This window comes from Patiria miniata, unplaced genomic scaffold (assembly GCF_015706575.1).
Source record: "Patiria miniata isolate m_02_andy unplaced genomic scaffold, ASM1570657v1 HiC_scaffold_1, whole genome shotgun sequence".
NCBI lineage: Eukaryota > Metazoa > Echinodermata > Asteroidea > Valvatida > Asterinidae > Patiria > Patiria miniata.
The window spans coordinates 16,623,327-16,644,588 of record NW_024037047.1 but is presented as its reverse complement, the minus strand read 5'-3'; the positions used below and the strand labels follow the sequence as shown (position 1 = coordinate 16,644,588).

At 41.5% G+C, this 21,262-nt stretch overlaps 1 protein-coding gene across 2 annotated transcripts; it reads left to right on the top strand.

Moving 5' to 3' along the window:
- Nucleotides 1-4,432: 4,432 nt before the first annotated feature.
- LOC119723794 (nuclear pore complex protein Nup50-like) lies at nt 4,433-19,582 on the top strand. Of its 2 annotated transcripts, none has more exons than XM_038194661.1 (7): nt 4,433-4,479; nt 5,905-6,063; nt 8,092-8,193; nt 11,140-11,992; nt 14,147-14,243; nt 15,303-15,418; nt 18,675-19,582. In XM_038194661.1, exons 2-7 carry the CDS (start codon nt 5,995-5,997, stop codon nt 18,935-18,937), a joined length of 1,500 nt encoding a protein of 499 aa, XP_038050589.1. In that variant the 5' UTR covers nt 4,433-4,479; nt 5,905-5,994; the 3' UTR covers nt 18,938-19,582. The 2 variants fall into 2 exon arrangements, with proteins under 2 accessions (XP_038050589.1, XP_038050598.1); XM_038194670.1 differs by having other exon boundaries at nt 4,439-4,482; nt 5,913-6,063.
- Nucleotides 19,583-21,262: the final 1,680 nt, after the last annotated feature.

The window sequence follows — 21,262 nt, the reverse complement described above, 5'->3', positions numbered from 1 at the left end:
ACTCATTCTTTGAAGTTGGGTTTCTTTTTTTTTTTGGAAACACCCTGTATAGGTACATTTGTCACTCCTATGCCCAACTTGACAACTTGCTTAGTGTAGCCTTACAACACGAATGCTTGTCTGCTTCACTTCGAATGCTGCTAATCCAGAGATGGCGGGGGCGGGCAATAAATCACCCAATATTCCTGTTTGTTCTTGGGATCAAACTCTGTTCATCCCCAGCAACCCGACCTATATCTCCGTGAAGTTGGCTGCAATAGGGCCGAGTGGTTCGTATACTATTTACCCATGCATGTGAAACATGCTCTATCAGGCCAATACTCGTTTCATATCAAGCTATGTTCGTGACGCTGCGTCCTAATCAACCGTGGTATTGTAGGAATCAGTCTGGCACTGTGCCTTGATACGGTAGCAATGAAGGTCTTACAGTAACGAACAGCTGAGATTTGAAGATTAAAGTACAAGTGATGTATCACGCAATGACAATCACGAGACTCGTCTCTTAGACCTATAGGACTCATCCATCGCACTGAAATAAAGTATAGGTCTAATGATTGCTAGGACACGCGACCATGCGCGTGGTAGCAAAAAAATACAATTATATCAATCAAGAATCATTAACAAAATAAAGCCCATGCGCTGAGGCCCGCGCGCCCAATACCTCAATCCTCAGGGGTGTTACCAGAGGGGATGGGTGTTTGTCGGCAAATAAATATCGTGTTCCTTGACCATGGATATATATTTTTTTGTGCAGTTGTCATATGAAAATCGGACTCGTATGAAAATCGGACTCTTTTTCCCTTTTATTGGTTAAACCCTCTCACGTGACCGTCCCTCTCCTAATTATCTATGCATAAGCATGCGCAATACCACCAATGAGTCCGTATTTTATAAAACCTAAATTCATGCTACACCGTCACAATGATGTCATCACATATCAAATTACAAGCGATTTAACACAATACTTTGAACTATAACTTTTTAACTTCTGTGAGGAGGTAGATATTGCGATGATTGTGCACAAGTGCTGAAATAGTCAAGCTGTGTTTATGTTAGGCATTTAAACGCTGTGACGTTATCAAACTGGAAATTGAACGCCAATCAATGCAACGAAACCCGTTTGTGATATACGAACAAAAATGATTCCTTCTCACTGCCATCGGTGAAATGATGAAATGTTTGAACTGATTATCCCAGTGCCATTTTTTTTGGCCATTTTCTAATAACTTAAACTCACAACAAATTATATCACGCCCATGGGCGTCGTGAGGGGGGGGGGGGCAAGGGGGGTCACTTGCCCCCCCCCCCCCCTGGAAAAGCAAAAAAAAAAAAAAAAAAAAGGGAAGAAAACGAAAAGAAAAAAAAAAAGAGAAAGAGGCGCGAAGACAAAGTGGTGTAAATTTAATGAGTTGGGGGGGGGGGGGGGGCAAAATGTCCCTGCCCCCCTCTAAGACTGATAAATCGAGAATGTGTTGAGAAATACAAGCATTTTTTTGCCAAAAACTTTTTGCCCCCCTCTAGAAAAAAAATCCTGGCGACGCCCATGATCACGCCCCATCGCGCGCCCTGCGTTTGGCAAATAGACAAACGCCAAAACCTCTAGTATTTTTTGGCTACCACGCGGATGTTCTCTGGTCTTAGCAATTAACCCCCTCCACTCCACCAAAAAGTCAGAAAACAGAACCTACATGTGGTGTGCATCGGAGAGGAAAAACAATATATTATGCACAAATAGTTGTATAAATCTCCGCAAAAGTATATTTCCGACAGGAGCCTTAAGACAAACTATATTTTGTTTTTCAAATTGTACAGCGTAAAATTAAAGTAGCAATTCTTCCGGTTGACTTTTGCGTTTAGTAAAAGGACGTCTTTGGCGAGATGTGGGGCGAAATTCTGTTCGTGAAATCTCCAACAGGGTTCAACTACGCAAGGATTTTTAATTATATAGAGCACAGCCCGTGCCAAGGATTTCGGGACGGGGATTGGGTTCTGTCATGTCCAGAAATGGAACGATTTGTTGATAGAAGAATTCAAGGACATGTGGGTATTGGTGGACGATGGATACACGTGAAATGTGCCGCCATTTGGACACTGAAATTTAAGAGAGGCTGAGTAGAGCTGCTTGAAATCGCCCATCAAAGAGAGAGCGTTTGCGCCTCATGTGTGTAGCAAATACATAAATAACTGGATGCTAGCCGTTTGTTTTGTGAGGAGCGCAGGGTATTGGATGGGGTGCGATATTATTTAATGTGACATTGCCAGCTCATTTGTTAATACAAATTAGTGCAAACATAATTTTGGAGAAAGTATAAAATTCAAAATATTTTTTTTTCGGTTTAACTTTTTTATTCGAATCGATCGCGTATTTACACGTTATACAGCCGGTTTGGTGATGTCTAAGTCCAAAATTAATCTTGATTGAGCTTAGGAGTCATTCAGAATTGTCAATGTTTTAAAATTGCGCCTTTTTTTCCAAATTATTTTGACCCACCCACCCACCCCTAATTTCGATTAATAAAAAACTGATTTGTTACGCATAAAAAAACAAAAAAAACATGAACATGTACATGCACTTGCATGTACATCATTACATTCCACTGGCGAGCCTGTGCGGGTTGCTTGTCCTTTCGGATATAAATGTACAGAACATACAGGGGACGAAGTTGCAAAAGAAACACGCATCGCAATATCGGAACGCTTGCGCGTAGTTGTTCAGGCAAGTCAAAAGATCATTTCTTTTTTTTTTTTGGCTCTTTTGTATCATGTGAAGTGAATTTCGATTTTCAATTATTTAGCTTGACCCACCCACCCACAATTTGGAAAAAATAGTCGAAATTTTAAAACATTGAAAATTCTGAATGGCCCCTAAGACAGCTAGGTTACATGCAAAAATGTGCGAACGTAAACGTAGACGTATTGATTACACTTCTGGTTTGATTGCACACAGAGGGGGGCGATTTGTTGTCAACATAGGGGGAGGGGGTGGACAGGGGACCAGCAGGAGGGGGGGAGGGGGGGGGGGGTGGAAGTTCGAAGAGTTGGGGTGGGGGCTGGATACCCTACTATAGAGGGCGCTTTACAGAGATGTTTATGCACCGGTCTTTTTTGATGATTAGCTGTTTCGGCAAGTCAGCCCAAACAGCTCTTGTTTTCGTTAAGATTTGTTTTCGTCTTGCTGTGCCGGCAATTGCGGAAAGAACCTTGGTTTTTGTTGGCTTTTCCAGACAACATAAAAAAGCCTTTGTTTTTGTTCAGATTTGTTTTTTTTTTTTTTTTTGAATCCCAAATCCCATAGACTTTGTACACGTTTTTTTTCTTCTTACGGCCACTTTCGACAGAAAAAAAGTTATATTCCAATAAAACTGTATACAAACAAATACCCAGTTTGTCCACACACGTGTCTCAGATATGGCCAATGTTATTGCAATTCACGGTGCACGAAGTGATATTATTTTGTCTCATAGACTTACGTGTGGACAAAGTGGTTTTTGACCATTTTGTTCTGTAAATGGCAGCCATTTCTTAATTTAGGCTTTATTTTCAACGCCGTTTTCACCATATACCGCCAAGATCCTGAAGTTTAGGGAATATAATATCTTACAAAAATTTCAACATGTCTCCCCAATTTTGAGAAACCTGCGTCTGATGAAAAAGTGTTGACTTTTTTGGACCAACCTGTACAGAACATCTACCATTTGACAGGCTGATAATAGAAATGAATAATAGGGACATTTTGATAAATATTCCTGTCAAAACTCGTGAAAGCAAATCTCTAACTGATGCTGAAGAGCAAAACGTCAGAAAACAATCGACATTATATGGCGGTAGTTTTATTTATTTGCCTGATATCGTTACTTTTGTTTAAAAGGTACAAAATTCGGTATAAAAATGGTGCGGCAAGAGCGAGAAAAAAGTGGGTAATATTTTTTTCAGAAGTAGCAATGCCTGATCGTCACACTTCACAGTTTAATTTTGCGCACGTAGCCCCCCCCCTTTCCGGATCGCCGTCTACGACGTCACAGCATTAGGATGAGTCATCGTCAAAAAAACTGTAGCTGGCATTATTGGCAACACAACATGATCGTGAATGAGTTATGAATGATCAATTTTAATTAAGAACGGCATTGCAGAAACTCATCGTTTCATAAATATAACTTCGACCTGACAACGTTATTTTAACAAAACATTATGCGTCTTTCTGCAGTTTTTTCTTTTTAACTTGGCTCATTGGGGCTTCCGTAATTTTTTTCATGCGCGCTTTGCGAAACAAAAATCGCTGACCGTCCACCTGGAAGTGCGCCCCCTATAAATTTGAAAATCACTACTAAACAGTCTGGTACCTGGTGTTCATTGCGCTTCGTATGAACTATCGTATGATTGAACAAGCCGGAAACCCAGCCAAGTGTAACTTTACCTTTCGTCGGTTCAGATCGGATCGGTACTGTAACTGTGGGACAATTTTTCGCCTCGTTGTAACTTGTAAGTTAATTGATTTTTGAATGTTAGAATGCAGTATCCTGTCACAAATGACTAGCTTATTAGTTGGTCTTCGTAACGCTATGGGATTTGGTTGGCCCCCTTGACAGTCATGACAGTGGAGTAGCCCGGTCATTATGGGGGGGGGGGGGGGGGGGGGGGGGTAAACATTTCTTCGATGGGGCGCTGTTCAAAACCGACAATTATGCACACCAATGCCATTGACAATATACATGATATATGGTGCTTTATCATTAGGGCGATACATGCGTAAAATTCAATAAAATGCACCCGGAACTGCTGATGGCACAAAAAAGGGCACGACCATGACGACTTCTTAATTTTAAAAAGGGCGCCACTTGTTCAGAAAAAAGGGCACTCTTTACACAATATTGGGGGGGGGGGGGGGGGGGGGGGGCGGTAAGCGCTGGTGCAAAAAAAGGGCATTTGAGAAAAGAGCAGTCTTTACAAAATATTGGGTGGGTAAAATAGGCCTACCATGCCTACTTGGTACATACATGATGACATGTACGTACATTAAACATACATTTTTGTACAGTTTGTGCATACATGTAGGGGGATGTAACTACAGTTTATGTAATGCGTGTTTGATCATCTTAATGTAGACCGCGCAATATGTATTTTAATTTATTATTATTATTATTACATGCATGTACATGATGTAACCAAGTCTAATTGGTTAGCTTGCACACATTGCAACTCGACCCGTAAACATGGTGGTGTATCGGCAGTATACACCGCCATGTGTCGCATCATAGTGTACATGTAGATGCTTCACTTCTCAAAGTGTTTAAAGAACTGTGAACCACTTCCGCAATTTGTTTTCTTTCTTTAGCCGGCATCCATCAGCGCATGTACACCTACATGTACTGTATACAAGAACGCAATATAATTCGGTGGCTTGATGGTTATGATGGTGAACGCGTTGGACCCATAAGCGTGATGTCACGAGTTCAAGACGCGGTCGCGTCACAGATTTTCTTTAATTTCTTTTTAAAATTCTCCACATTTAATTGTGGAATATTTTATCTTCTTTTTGCTGATTCGTGGCTCTGCAGGTTTTTTTTAAACGGAAATATGGTCTGAATTTGAAGTCTGATTCCCATCTCCTGAATACAAAGTGACAACGATAATTTCCAGGCATACCCCTCACTTCGTACATGTACATTTGTACTGAAGGTCGGTTCGAACATTTTATAAATAGGGGAGATAATGTTTTTTACATATGGCACTGTACATGTACGTCTACGATTTGACTACAACTTTAAATGGATAGGGGCATCACAAATTAACAGTATATTTTACGATTACATTCAGAAATATGACTGCTACTGTTTGTTTCATACGATATGAAATTTGATAAATCTAAAGTGTCAACATATATTGATGTTTGTTTAATATTTGCAGGTATACGGTAGCTTATCTGTGGCTATAAGCAAGTTGACTATTCCGTTAGCTACAACACAGAATCTGAAGGGTTGGAGTTAGGACAGCATCATGGCAAAGCGGAGAGCAGGGACTGAGCTGACTGACAGGAACTGGGAGAATGAAGAGGAACCAGAGGATGTACATTGCAGATAAATATGTTTTTAACTTAGTTTCTGGTATGCGCGCGCGTCGCCGTAGCCATGCGCTTCGGCAAAATGAAAAAGTTTTTTTTTCAATGAAAGATGATGTCTCAAAACTGCCAAACTCACTGAATTGACTGGAATCCTGCTGCTGCACAATTTTAACGTGTTTTTAGATTGGGTTATGGTCGAGAATAAGCTTTATGTGGCCTCTCTGGACTCCCATATCAGAGATGCCACAGGGTCTGCTTGAAAAAAACGGAACTGGGTCTGCTTGAAAAAAAACGGAACGGCTGCTTGAAAAAACCGGATTTTTTTGTGTGTGAAAAAGCCACTCCGTGTCCGACACAAAGTCCCCGTTGTCATCTTTTATCTTGTAGCCAAGCCAAGTTCTGTTTATTTTTTAATTTTGCTTCTATGGCCTTTAAAGCTGTCGGTTTGTTCAATCACTTTGACTTTTTCCATATTCCTAATATTTATTCTGCCTACCCGAATTTCCAACGTAATTTTCGACACGAAACATGCACGATTCCACAACACTGCTGTCGGTGTACACGATCCTTGCACTACGCGATGCGCTCGACGAAAACATGGTTGGTACCCGCATTTTTTGTATTCACATATCACTGCGAACGGAAACCACCGATAGCTGAAATGATAGACTTTGTTTTCAGGCTGAATGCTACGTGTGCTTAGCACACAACACGCCCGCACGCGGTGAAGCACGCGCGAGGCGCCGTTGTATACTGCGTGCAATTAAGTACGTTGGCCGGTTGTATCGCATGCAGGCTCGACAACAACATTCACAAAGACTGTTTTTAAGACTACATGTGCTTCAACGAACAACGTTGTGCCATGCGTGCGCCTAAATGTACTAAGTGAGGTAAAAAATCAACGCATTTCCACAGTTTTTCTTCTCTTTTTCTGGTTAATTTGACGGCCGGAAAAACCGGAATTTTGAGAGATTTTTTTTTAAAAACCGGAATTCCGGTTAAAACCGGAAAAGTGGCATCTCTGCCATATACATGTATTTGCACTAAGTTTAGTCGGGCACCATTTGCAGTCATCAGCCGACATTTGAAGCAAAAAATCAGGTAAAAAAAAAAAAGCTGCGTCGCCGCACCACTTTTTGGGCAAGCTCCATACCAGAAACCGGAGACTTTTTTTTTGGGGGGGGGGGGGCCTAATGTAGCCGTTTTCTCTGTGATAAACATGATAAAGCTGCTGTGTTGGACGAGTGCGCTATACAAGATGAAGTTTATTCCTCCTAGGGTGTGCATTTTAGGAAGTTCAGGAACCGGGTACCCGATTGAAAAAACACAGGTTTTTTTTTCAGGGTGCCACCCCATAAAAGTGTTGACATACATGTACATGTACCTCAAGTTAATGAACGGAAAAATATAGATTATTGTTGTGAAGTAGTCTAACCATTACCCTCAATGGTTCATTTAAATTACATGTACATTGTACATGTATGCCAAATTTTGTTGAATAAGTCATTTGCGAGTGACCTATACCCTTTGGGATTTACATTTGAAAAGCATCTGGTACACTGACTTGCTCAGAATGCTTGGCACATTTTAGCTTTGAAATCTCCAGACCAAAGACACTGTTGCTAATCACATGATTCTTGCATACGGTAGTTGCGTAAGAGACGCTCAGCACCAATACATTGTTCACAATGGGTGAGAATGGCACAAAGACACCAGACCATGCCGGAGCTGGGGGTTGCTAGCATAAGGCTTGCCCCGAATCACGTGATATAGTAACCATGGTAACAGTCTCTTTGGTCGGGAGAATGCAAACTTAAAACGTGCCAAGCATTGGATTAGGTCAGCGTTCCAGATTTTATTCAAATTTAACTCGCAAATGGCTTTATATTGAGTATGGTTATGGTTAGTACACAATCATAGATATACGGAGCATTGTTCAACATTGTATGATGTGCCTGATGTCAAGTGTACATTATGTAAATATGTTGAGAAAAAAATGTTGACAGCGGAAAAACTATTGACTTTTTTTGCAGCCTGGGCAATTTCAGGCTGCAGGAAATGAGGTCTTATCCCGACGTGTCATCCGAGTAGCCAAGCGCAGAGTAAAAGCAGGAGAAGGCGATGATTCTCCCCAGGTATGTACAGTGTATATTACAACAGCGCAACTTTTTTTGAAGAGGCTGTAGCGTCAGCGCGGAAACACGTACCGCCATTATTTTGATACCAGTTTAAAGCTTGGTATCTTAACTTTATCCTTGTTGAGTACTGCATTGATATTTTAAAAGAGTTTTAAAATTATTTGTGTTCAACTAAAGGCATGTCGAGAACAAACTTGACGGATTTCAAGGAAAACGATGATGCGGTACATCAGATGCAAAATTGAGTACACAAGCTGTTGAAACAACCCCCCCCCCCAAAAAAAAGATTAATTTATATTTAAAACACATTGAACTTGAAACGAAGAACAACATTGTGAATATATTTAAGGTGTAGTCTACATGTATGTGTATTGAAAAGGAAAGGAAACACAGAAAGTAAAAGGCAACGAGATCGTCACATCATGAACGTGATGAAGCATTTTCACATTATGAGAAAAAAACCCGCATGATTGATATTCCTTGAAATCGGTTGAGTTTGTTTTTGACATGCCTTTATTTGAACACAAATAATTTCAAAACCCTTTTGAAAATCAAACCAATACATTGTACTTACGGGGACAAAGTTAAGATTCCAAGCTTTACATTTGTAAAATGATACAAAAGTAATGGCGGTTCGTATTTTTGCAGCGATGCTAGAGCCTTGCAAATAAACGTTGAGCGTATTTTGGGATGAGCTGTATGAACTAATCTGAGCATGCTATAACTGTACACTCATGTACCTAATTCCAACGTTGTGGTCATGTCCGTCCCAAGTACAAGTCCCTCACAAATCACCAGTCTCAAATCCAATCGAGTCACAAGCTATTCCGTTCGTTGTGAAGGTCCTGGCACTGACAACTTCATATTACAGCCTCCACAATTGCGCATGCCTAACATGATGATTATTAGAATGACCGATCACGTGAGAAGGAGTGCGATTATTTTTTTATAGGAGTCCGATTTTCACATGTATGACACCGGCGAAGCACGTAAGGAGTCGCTGGTGGCCGGCAAAAAAAACGCATGAGGCTATTGAATCACTCACAATGGATACCAACTTAAAAGCATACATACATGTACGTTCGCTAGGATAGGGGGATCGTCGCATGGTCGGCCTTTTCAGGCATCGGTACGTCGACGATCTGCATTATTTTTAGCGGGCCTTATGTCATTGACTTACAAATTCGAACAATACAATACCACTAAAAGTAAGCTTTTCATTTTTAATAATCTGTTACAATGATATATTTTTACAAACAATGGTGGACTGATAATGAAACCGTGATTTGCGGCGTGGAGCATTTGTGTGATTTATGCCGCGCCGGCGGCTTATCAACTCGGCACGTGGTGCTTTGTGGTTAGTTGTTTTTCCCCTGATAATGACGTAATACCCCCCTTAACATAATACTGCGGTTTTAGTGAATACCGCTGTTTTTTTGTCACTGGATACCGTGGTATCGTAAATGCAATACCGTCACAAGCCTAGTTGATATGAATTGTGGTACAGTCTACAGACATTGTTTTGTTATTGATCATCCCATGTTACGTGTGAATGGACTCCCAGCTTCCAATATAAATGGTGTAAAAAAAAGTGTGACCTGATTTCTCAAAATAATAACAAAGCACAGGTACCAGTAGATTTACTGCTCAGATAACCATACTTGTAATTGTGAGTTGCTATCTTGCATGATATCTTACATGTAATTCGGAAAAATTTACCTAAAAAATACATGTACAGTATAATAATGGATCCTGAGTTTTAAATACGAAAGTATGAAAATAAACTTAAGATACTACTTATGTTAGGACAAAAAAAAAAAATAAGTCGGTCTCTGGTCAGCGCGCGCGTCGATTTTAATCATGCGCGTCAATCTTTTTTTTTCCAAAATGTTCCGCGGTAGCTCCAACAGCGACCTCTATTGCCGCACCACCTCAATTTTTTTTTACCAAAGAGCACCAAGGAATGGGAAATTGCACCAAGGCAAATGATCGAGGGCACCAAGGCAAATTATGGAGGACACCAATGTACATGAGGACACCAAAAAAAAGCAAAATAGTACCCCACCTTGTCTGTATAATCGAAGCTTGAAAAAAAAAAAAAAAAAGCCGCGTCGCCGCATCAATTCTGGAACTTTGGTCTGACCAGAGACCGAGTATTTTTTTTTTTTGGCCTTACCCCCAACTCTGCCAGACACAACGCAGTGCATCAGGTGGAAAAGTCTGGTGCGCTTTGATGCATTCAGCTATCAACACCAGTGCATAAATGACCAGTTCTGAAACAATGAGAGCTACAGTAGTCCCATTGAACAATGCCACAGTTGTACCCTGCTGCATTCGGGGACCACAGACTCTGAGGCAGTTTGGCCTTGAGACTTTTGACCTGATGGATCTTGCTACACTGGGCAGGCTTGTCACTTAAAGTGTTGCATGTTGCTGCGTTTGGCAGGGTTCTAGCCAGAATGCCATTACAGTATGCGTTTTATTTTGGTTTACATAATAATAATAATGGGCATTTAAGAAAGCCCATTTTAGTAAACTAAATCACAGCGCTTACAGTATTTTTATTACTCCTCATCATTGGGCCAATTAAACATTCCAACTACCATCTCAGCTCCCTGGGAAGTATACAGCTCGATGCTGCCTGTTAGGCGCAAGCAAGCTAAATCAATCACATAACCATCTCTGCCCTCACAGGTACCCCTTTACCCCTGGGTGGAGAGAAGCAATGAGTGGCAAAGTGCCTTGCCCAAGGGCGCACGCACCATGACCCCGCCAGGACTCGAACCCACAACCTGCAGCTTTACCCGCAGACCATGAATCAGTGCCCTTAACCACGAGGCCACAGCACTCCACATGAAGCATGACAACAACTCTTTTGTGTGGGGATTATAGTTGTCAAAGCGTTTCCTACATTCATGTTTACCTATTTCCTTATTTCATCAGGACGATAATACCAAGCCCAGCCCGTTCGCAGGTTTTGCCTTTGCCGCCAACAAAGCACCTACAAGTTTCAGCTTTAAATCTACAAAGACTGACGCACCCACGGTCACCCCGTTCAGCTTCAAACCCTCCATTCCTGATAAACCTCCCACATTAGCCACAGCTGATACACTCACTGTTTCTACAGCAGCTTCAAAACTCCCCGCCTTCGGTAGCGCAAAACCATCTACAATCAGTACGAATGGAACCGGGAGTAGTCTGTCGACCAGCAGGACTCAAACACCGCCCTCAACTTCACCGAGCCCACAGTACTCGCAGAAGTTGCAAAACTTGAACCGCTCCGTCAGTGCCTGGATCCAGAAGCATGTTAACGAGAACCCAGTCTGCGATCTGACTCCTATCTTTGAAGACTACAAGAAGCATCTGCGAGAGATTGAGAAGCTTCGGGCAGACAACACGAAGGATGTCAGCACCCAACAAGCAGAGAGGTCCACGGAATCCGGATCAAAAGCTCCAACGGCGATATCAACCTTCTCGTTTGGGAAATCCTCGGACACAAAACAGGACAGCAAACCGTCCGACACTGAGATGGCTACATCCACTCCTGCCACCTTTTCATTCGGGACGTCAGACACAAAGATGACGGGACTTCCCAAATCAGATTTCTCCTTCAAGGTCACCTCAGCGACCCCAGCCTCTGTCAGCTCAGGGTTTTCGTTTGGCAGAAGTGACACTGCACCGATGGGCACAGGCTTCTCAGCCGGGACGTTTGAAGCGTCCGCAGCAGGGTCAATGTTTGGATCAGGCAAGCCCTTCTCACTTGGTGGAGTTAAACCATCAGATACCGCAACACCAGGTAGAGATTTGTGTATCCTTGTTCGTCTACATGTACATATTTTGTATTAACCCTAACTCCCTAGGCCTTTTTGCTAGGATGTAGCCTCAATCCTGCAAAATCCTCCAATTGGCCTCATGGAAAAATAGCATACATGTATAGCCTCAATCCTGCAAATTCCTCCGCTATTTCTTGAATTTGTTCCATGGAGGGGTGACCACTGCCTGAATCCTGCAAAATCCTCCGGCTATGACTGTCAATAGGCTGAGGCAGAGGCAGTGACATCCTGGAGCAGTGCGGAGGATGTCAAGTATAATCAAGGACTAAATTTATGCACGGCTGAGCATAAACAACACAAGGTCTGGCCCAAGACCTTGACACAGTGCGTACTCCGAAATCAGCAACGCACTTTTGCCATGTAACCTCAATCCTGCAAATTCCTCCAATTTGCAAAAAGGATTTTGGAGGATTCAGGGCGGTTAGGGTTAAGAAGAGTGCCCATCCCATACATACCGGTATGTGCACATAAATTCACAGTATGTATTGTAGGGCATTTTTCTAACAGTTTTTATTGATGAGGGTCAACTGATTTTATGGCTAGAATTCTAAAATGGGTTTTTGCCCTTTGCCGACGTGATTTTACCAGCCAAAATGGGCAAACTCTAGTATGAACCCTAACTCCCTAGGCATTTTCGCTAGGATGTAAATCTCAATCCTGCAAAATCCTCCAACTGCCTCCATGTAAAAAAAATTGCATGCAGCTTCGATCCTGCAAAATCCTCCGTTATTTCTTGAATGTGGTCCTTGGAGGAGTGACCAATGCCCTCGATCCTGCACAATCCTCCAGCAATCACTGTCGATACATGTATGTTGAGGCAGAGCCAGTGACATCCTGGAGCAGTGCGGAGAATATCAAGTTTAATCTATGCCTAAATGAAATGTATGTATGCACGGATGAACATAAATAACACATTACACAAGGTCCGTCCATGACACATTGCATGCTGCAAAATCAGCCACAACTTTTGCCATATACATGTAGCCTCAATCCTGCACAATAGTTCATTTTAATACAAAGAGGATTTTGCAGGATTTGGGAAGATATTGAACATCTCCCTGAGGCCAAAACAATAAATACTTGGTCTCTGGTCAGACCGAAGTTCCGGAATTAATGCGGCGACGCGGCTTTTTTTTTTTCAAGCTTTTTTTCAAGCTTGGATTGTACAGACAAGGTGGGGTACTATTTTGCTTTTTTTGGTGTCCTCATGTACATTGGTGTCCTCCATAATATGCCTTAGTGCCCTCAATCATTTGCCTTGGTGCAATTTCCCATTCCTTGGTGCTCTTTGGCATGTTTGGTAAAAAAAAAATAGGAGGTGTGGCAATAGAGGGCGCTGTTGGAGCTACCGCGGAACATTTTGAAAAACAAAAAAGATTGACGCGCATGGTTAAAATTGACGCGCGCGCTGACCAGAGACCGACTATTTTTTGTTGTTGGCCTAACAGAGTTAATCTTACACAATTAATTTTGGTGCCTGCTACAATTGCTATGTACATGTAGATATCAGAATTGAGACAAACTACTTTAGCTGACAACCCCCCCCCCCCCCCCCAATGCAGTTGAAATTCAAGTTTGAGTTCCGCCCAACCAAGCTTTGGAATATTGCCAGTTCTCCGACAATTAGTTTACAATGCTTACATGTACATGTACATGTTCATGTACATTGTATGAAGTGATACAAGTATCTGTCAAGGACAAAAACCTCAATTGAAATTTGTTGTTGTTGTAATATCGTCGCGTCAGTGCAACAAGGTCGTAACTCGATTCTGCAACAAAGTAATATCTCGCGCAAATACGCTCCGTGCAACAAGCTCGTATCTCGCGTATCGCGCGGTCCATTGACTTTGTGTGTTCATTGTACATCCAGGTTATTTTAAATGAGATACGACCTTTTGATATTGAAAACTCTCGTTCTACTTACATGAATTTACACGCCATTTAAGGAGATATGACCTTGTTGCACGGACACCACGATATATAGATATACATTTTGTATCTGCCTTTATATATTTTTTACTTTTCACGTAAAATCAACAAACCAATGTCAATGTACAAGTGCGCCTGTATTTTGATGTTTATGAAGTACATGTACCTCAAACTGTTATTGGTTTCAGCTTCTGCAGTCTCAAAGACTGGGAATGAAGACGACTACGAACCACCAAAGGAAGAGGTCAAAGTTGTTCAGGAGAAGGACTCTCTGTACTCCAAGAGGTAAATTCATTGGCTTGCTTCTCAAAACATTTCTGTTGAAACTTTGAGGTTTTCACTTTGACCGCCATCTTGGGGACGGGACGGAAACGGGAAACATGTCCATCCGTACCCCTCTCCCCCCCCCCCCCCCCCCCCCCTCTGCCCAAGGTTTGTGTCACGAATGGGGGGGGGGGGGTTAGCAGACATTTGCTGTGTTTTCCTGCAAGATTTTTTGTGGCCATATAATTGATACCAGTTTATGTACATAAATTTGTACCAAAGTTACCCCCTCCCCCAAACCTTCTCTCTTCTCTGCCAACAAACATTTGTGGAAACCCCCCCACCCCCCACCAAGGTTGACAATGAATTTCCAATGCTACATTAGGTTGTACACATATACATGTACATACATGTAAGAAGCATGCAGTTACTTTGTGTGTACATGTATGTGTGGAGATGTACATGTACATGTATTATATATACATGTAGCACAAACCAATGCATTTTAAAAAGTAGGGTTTGTTGAAAGCTACAAGTGTTTTGGCACATTTCAACAAAACAAATTGCTTAGGCCTACTCCTCGGACCAGCCGGCCAGCCCGCCCCGGCAGGCTGGATGGTCAGATGATGGGACATCAAGGCTAGTGAGAAGGGGTCGTGGGTTTGGGTTCCACTCGTGTGACCTTGTGCATTTTTTCTCATACATGTAGGCCCTCACAACACTGAATATACAGTGTTTATAAAATACATCAGCGAAAGGCAAAACCCAATATCAAGTTTACATTTCCCTGACGCAAATTTCATGATATAAGATAAAATGAGTCATTTGTCAGGAATTTTTATTTAGAGATACAGGCCAAAATAGGGCCACTTCATCACATCTCTTGGTGTTCAGACTTCCATAATTTTTGAACTAAAGACGGAACCAGCATGCGGTTTTCACAGCAGTAATGCTGAGATTGTGCTCTTTTCAAATCTGTAATAAAAAAAATTGACCTGGGTCGACAAACGACTGTAGCTTGATGGCAACACAAATGCTTAGTCCCAATGTTTTGGGGTGTTTTTTTGGTTAAAATTGCAGGTGTAAGATTTTTTACAAGAAAGGTGATGCCTACCAGGACCGTGGAGTGGGTATGCTACACCTGAAGAAAACCGGCGACACATTGCAGCTTCTCGTCCGAGCTGATACTAATCTAGGTAAGAGGATAATCAAAGTTGTACATGAGTCAATAAAAACAAATCAAATCTCGTGTCAAGTCACAAGTAACGGGATGAACAGACCGGAGGCATAAGGACGCCTGGCATTGTTTACATGTGTGCCTTCTTCATGTTCTTATGGGAACTGATGGCTCTCCCATCCCCACCAGCTCCCTTAACCCTTACTCTCTGAGGGTAGTTTACTGCATGTCAGTTGGTTATGCCAATGCCCTCCAGCTGCAGTTATTTGGCAGATAACAAGTCTTAACAGTGAAGGCTCCAATTGGCAGGAGTTGGAGGCCCTGGAGGGTGCCTGATACTGACCAGCTGGGGGCACTCACTTTGTTATCAGAGGACTCTCATTGTTCTCTGTGGCATGTATTGGAGTGCCTGTCCAGTTACCCTTGAAATGACATGGCAGATATTGGAGGGCCATGCAAAAAACATAGGAGATTTTCTTAAGACACATATTGGCATGCGTTGGAGGGTCTAGTAGGGTAAGGGTTAAAGGGAATATACAACATTTGCAAACATCGAAAAATAAAACTATCAAGTTTTTACGAAATACCTTACTAGGATGTTGGTAAATGACAGTCTAAAACATCCTGTAAAATTAGGGCACCTGGTATTTTTGTATACATTTCCAACGGTGGTCGGCCGAACAACCGTTGGAAAAACCATTGGAAAAACCAAACTATTTTTCAACTACTGCTCCAAATTTGCAATTTTTTTTTCAGTCCAAATTTTGTTTGCTATTGGTTACATGTTCATGAACATGTGCAGGCTAGCTAGACTGGTTCCCTTACCTTACAATTTTCCGACATCTATAAATTGATCCATTTTATCTTCAGTGGAGTCAGGGCACCAGGCTACTTAAACATTTTTGTTTTTCTTGATTTTCGAACACAGAACTTCAAACATGTCAGTTAAACAATATTTGATCTATTATACTAACCCCTCATTTCTGAAAATTACAGCAAAAGCCAATGATGTTCATTCGCTTTTAACCTTAATAACCCTAACACTCCAGGGTGTTTTGGCTAGAAAGTCCTGCTAAATGCAGCAACATGCAGCGCTTGTCTAAGTGACAAGCCTTTCAGTGCAGCAAGATCCATCAAGTCGAAAGTCTCAAGGCCAAACTGCCTAAGAGTCTGTGGTTCCCGAAGGCAGCAGGATACTACTGTGGCATTGTTCAATGGGACTAGCTCTCATTGTCTCAGAAGTGGTTGTTTATGCACTTGTGTTGATCGCTGCATGCATCAAAGTGCACCAGACTTTTCCACCTGATACACTGTGTTTGGGTCTGACAGGGTTAGGGATAAGAAAGCATAAAACATAAACAAAGGAAAGTAAAATGTGACTTCATTATGTCTTACTGCTGTTGTCTTGAAAGTGAATGAATTTTGATGACTTCTGACTGACTTGATTCAGACACTGGGGATATTAAAGGGAATGTACATCATTGGCTTTTGCTGTAATTTTCAGAAATGAACTATTTGAGGGGTTAGTATAATAGATCAAATATTGTTTCACTGACACGTTTGAAGTTTTGTGTCCGAAAATGCTGGAAAAACCAAGAAAAACCAAAAATGTTCAAGTTGTCTGGTTCCTAGACTCTACTAAAGATAAAATGGATCAATTTATAGATGCCTGAAGATTGTAAGGTAATTAGGAACCAGTCTAGCTGGCCTGCACCCGTTCATGAACATGTAACCAATAGCAAACAAACATGACAAAATTTGGACTGAAAAAAGGGTCAAGTTGGTGCAGTAGTTGAAAAATAGTTAGGTTTTTCCAACGGTGGTCAGCCGACCACCGTTGGAAATGTATACAAAAATACCATTTTCTTGAAAATGACTACACACCAGGTGCCATAATTTTACTGGGTGCTTTAGACTGTCATTTACCAAAATCCTAGTAAGGTATTTCGTAAAAACTTGGCAGTTTTATTTTGTATATTTGTGTATTCCCTTTTAAGGGGGTTGAGTATTCTTGACTTCTTAAGACAAATTCTGGTTATAGCAAGCATAAAGCCTTGGTCCTGACTGCATTTATATGCACAGTTAAAGGGACTGCACTCCACTTAATACAAAATTCTGATATAAACAAATATTTTGTTTAGGTCTGACTGAGTTTGTATAAGAGTCAAGTGTACATATTTGTCCCCCCTCCCCCCCAACAACACCATCGAGTCAGATGCCCTTTCCTCTTCCCTACTTTTCACATTTCAAAAGCTTCTGGTCCTCCCCCATAGTGTTAAGAAATCTCGATGTGTACGGTGCACTATTGTTCTTGATCAATGTTGCTAATACACGTACATGTAAGTAAAGTACCGTAAGTAAAGTCTGTCCCGAGCCAATGTGGCTCATCAGGCCGGCGTTTATCTCTGGTTTCAGTAGCATTGAAACGACTGAGAATATTTCTACTCCCCCTGGATGGGATGCTAGTCCATCGCAGGTTACTCCCCAGCTAATGCCAGTACCCATTTATACTCCTGGGTGGAGAGGGGCAAGTGGGGGTGAAGTGCCTTGCCCAAGGACACAATATATGACCAGCGGCTGGATTCGAACCCCGGACCTCTGATCATGAGTCGCGAACCCTAACCACTAGGCCACACACTCCCCTCACACGTACATGTACATGCAGTTTTATAACACCTCACCCACAGATTCTGTGTCTTGATTGGCCGAGAGCGAGTCACATGTTACTTTCTAATTTTGCTATCTTTCTGTGCACGGCCAAAAGTACTATACCCGTAGCAACCAAAGTACTATACCATTAGCAACCAAAGTACTATTTCCACGGCGCAGCATTTGTGTGCAAATGGATGCTTGTGTGCGCGTAGCGCGTATTGTTCCAAAGAGAGCGCGCCGCAGACTTGGGTTCAAACATTTCGTGAAGGGGTAGTTTGGAAGAGAGAAATACATTTTCCACCAATTTTTTATTGAAATTGAAGTTTATTTCAACTGTGTTCAGATTTAAATAATTTAAAATATTAAAATCAAGCAGAATCTGTGGGTGAAGTGTTATAAAACAAATACTGAATGCTTTATCTCGTGGTGAAGTAAAACTAGCCTCCCTCGGTGATCCATGGACCATTCTATTTTCCCTCGGCTTCGCCTCGGGAAAATAGAATGGTCCATGGATCACCTCGGGAGGCTAGTTTTACTACACCACTCGAAGCATTCAATATTTGTATAATATACTCAATCAGCCAGTGAATCTAATGTACTTTCTCATTACTTCATCCCGTCAGGCAACGTCCTCCTCAACATCACACTCCCAGGCTCCCTACCAGTCAGTCGACAAGGCAAGAACAACCTCCTCCTCATGACACCCCTCAACCCCCCGGTGGACCGGACCTGCCCTACATGCAACAAGAAATACCCCAGGCCACAGGAGAGCAACGCCTGCGACAGCGGATGCACCCCTGAAGCAACTGCACTGCTGCTTCGTGTCAAGACCAGTGGTGATGCTGATGAGGCGTTTGAGAAAATCAATGAACTGAGAAATGTATAATTGCTATTAAACTGTTCAGCTTTTTAAAGATGTCATTTTCCCCTCTTTTTAGTTTAATTACAAGAAACACGGATCCATACTGCAGTATTATGGATGTAATCACAAGAAACATGGATCCATACTGCAGTATTGTGGATGTAATCACAAGAAACATGGATCCATACTGCAGTATTGTGGATATAATTACAAGAAACATGGATCCATACTGCAGTATTGTGGATATAATTACAAGAAACATGGATCCATACTGCAGTATTGTGGATATAATTACAAGAAACATGGATCCATACTGCAGTATTGTGGATATAATTACAAGAAACATGGATCCATACTGCAGTATTGTGGATATAATTACAAGAAACATGGATCCATACTGCAGTATTGTGGATATAATTACAAGAAACATTGATCCATACTGCAGTATTGTGGATATAATTACAAGAAACATGGATCCATGCTGCAGTATTGTGGATATAATTACAAGAAACATGGATCCACACTGCAGTATTATGGATGTAATCACAAGAAACATGGATCCATACTGCAGTATTATAGATGTAATTACAAGAAACATGGATCCATACTGCAGTATTGTGGATATAATTACAAGAAACATGGATCCATACTGCAGTATTGTGGATATAATTACAAGAAACATGGATCCATACTGCAGTATTGTGGATATAATTACAAGAAACATGGATCCATACTGCAGTATTGTTGTTGAGTCCATCACAAGTTCTCCAGTTTCAAGTCAAGTCGCAAGCTATTCAAATGAAGAGTGACAAATACATTCCTTTGTTATCGTTCATCATTTGTTAATTGTGACTGGACTTGTGAAAGGACTTTAGATTTACTTGTGATGGACTTGACTACAAACTAATGGACCAGCACCCGATTTCACGAAACTCTTCGTAACTTACGATGCGTCGCAGCTGCGACGCGTCCTGCGATCCATTTCACTAAACACTTCGTAAGTGCGACGCGTCGTAGGTGTAGTTATAGCACAACTCGGTGACTGTTTTATGTCTTTAGTCAGTGTACAGTAAATAGTCGTCTGATATTCAACAAAGAGTCGTCGGATCTCAGCTCGAAATTTGTTAAAACGTAAAACAAAATGGCAGCCGTGCGATGCAATTTTGAAGGAAAACAAGCTCTCATTGGTCTGTATAGCTACTTTGAAATTTCAACTCTAATATTCCGGTCTAATTCATAATTATTCAATGAATTTTCTATTTACAACTTTACACACATTGCCTCGGTATTATAATCTCGTTAATGTAATGTTTGTGGCATAAAACTGGCTTAGAAATGACTCTTCTTATTTTGCGATGACCACTAGACACGTCGAAACTTGCGACGTGTTTTAAGCCGGTGTCAAGGAACTTACATGTACGACGCATTCAACACATCGCAACTTTAGTGAAATGGAAGATACGACGCGTCGCGAGTTGGGACGTGTTACACGTCGTAACTTGAGTTGCGACGCGTCGCAGCGCTTCGTGAAATCGGGTGCAGGATGCCTACATGTCGCTTGTTAAAGGTAGAATGGACCATTTGCAACTATACAAAAAAAACTGACCAAAATACTGTTACACAACATACTAGGTTTAAAGATAGTCATGACACTCAACTCCCTGTGAAATTTTTCCTTCTGGCAGCCTGCCTTTTTGAAGTAAACAATAAAAGGTGATTTCTAAAGATGTGTCCCGTGACACATGTTTGGCAATTCTGTTAGCAGTTGGTTTGTAATTAAGCAAATCCATGAACTGGTGCGCACAAACGTTGACACGATGCACACAAGCGCACGGTTGCTTTTATTCATCTGTTTGGTACGTGACATGCATTGCTGCAATCAGATGAATGAGAATGTGTCCTGGATGCAGAATTGGGTGCAATTCAAAATACATCTATGACTCGGCAACTTTTGAATTGAAATCCAGATCCTAGATTGCAGCGTTCACAGAGCTAAAACTTCATCAGGTTCAGCACCCTTCTTAGGATTTTGAGCACTTTTGTTGTTGCACACGAAAACAAAAATTGCATGAATTACAAATGGTCCACTCTACATGTACATGTACCTTTGAAGTAGGTACATGTACATTTAGATATTAAAACAAAGTTTGCATGGTGGTGAATTAGTGGCAAGAAGTTGTACACTGCCAAAGAGATGCTTAGCCTCAATTCCAGGCATTATAGTCTGTTCCAGGTTGACACGAAAATGAGACTGTTTTTGCTGTGATACATCTTGTACATGTACCATTTAGGGCTGTCCAGACTCTGGAATATTCAAATATTTGATCATCAACCGAATATTCAAATAGC

Excerpts from the sequence above, each read along its gene's own strand:
- LOC119723794 (XM_038194661.1), top strand. The coding sequence starts at position 5,995 with ATGGCAAAGCGGAGAGCAGGGACTGAGCTGACTGACAGGAACTGGGAG. Across the intron at positions 6,064-8,091 it reads ATGAAGAGGAACCAGAGGAT|CCTGGGCAATTTCAGGCTGC; the intron begins GTACATTGCAGA and ends CTTTTTTTGCAG. Across the intron at positions 15,419-18,674 it reads CCGAGCTGATACTAATCTAG|GCAACGTCCTCCTCAACATC; the intron begins GTAAGAGGATAA and ends TCATCCCGTCAG.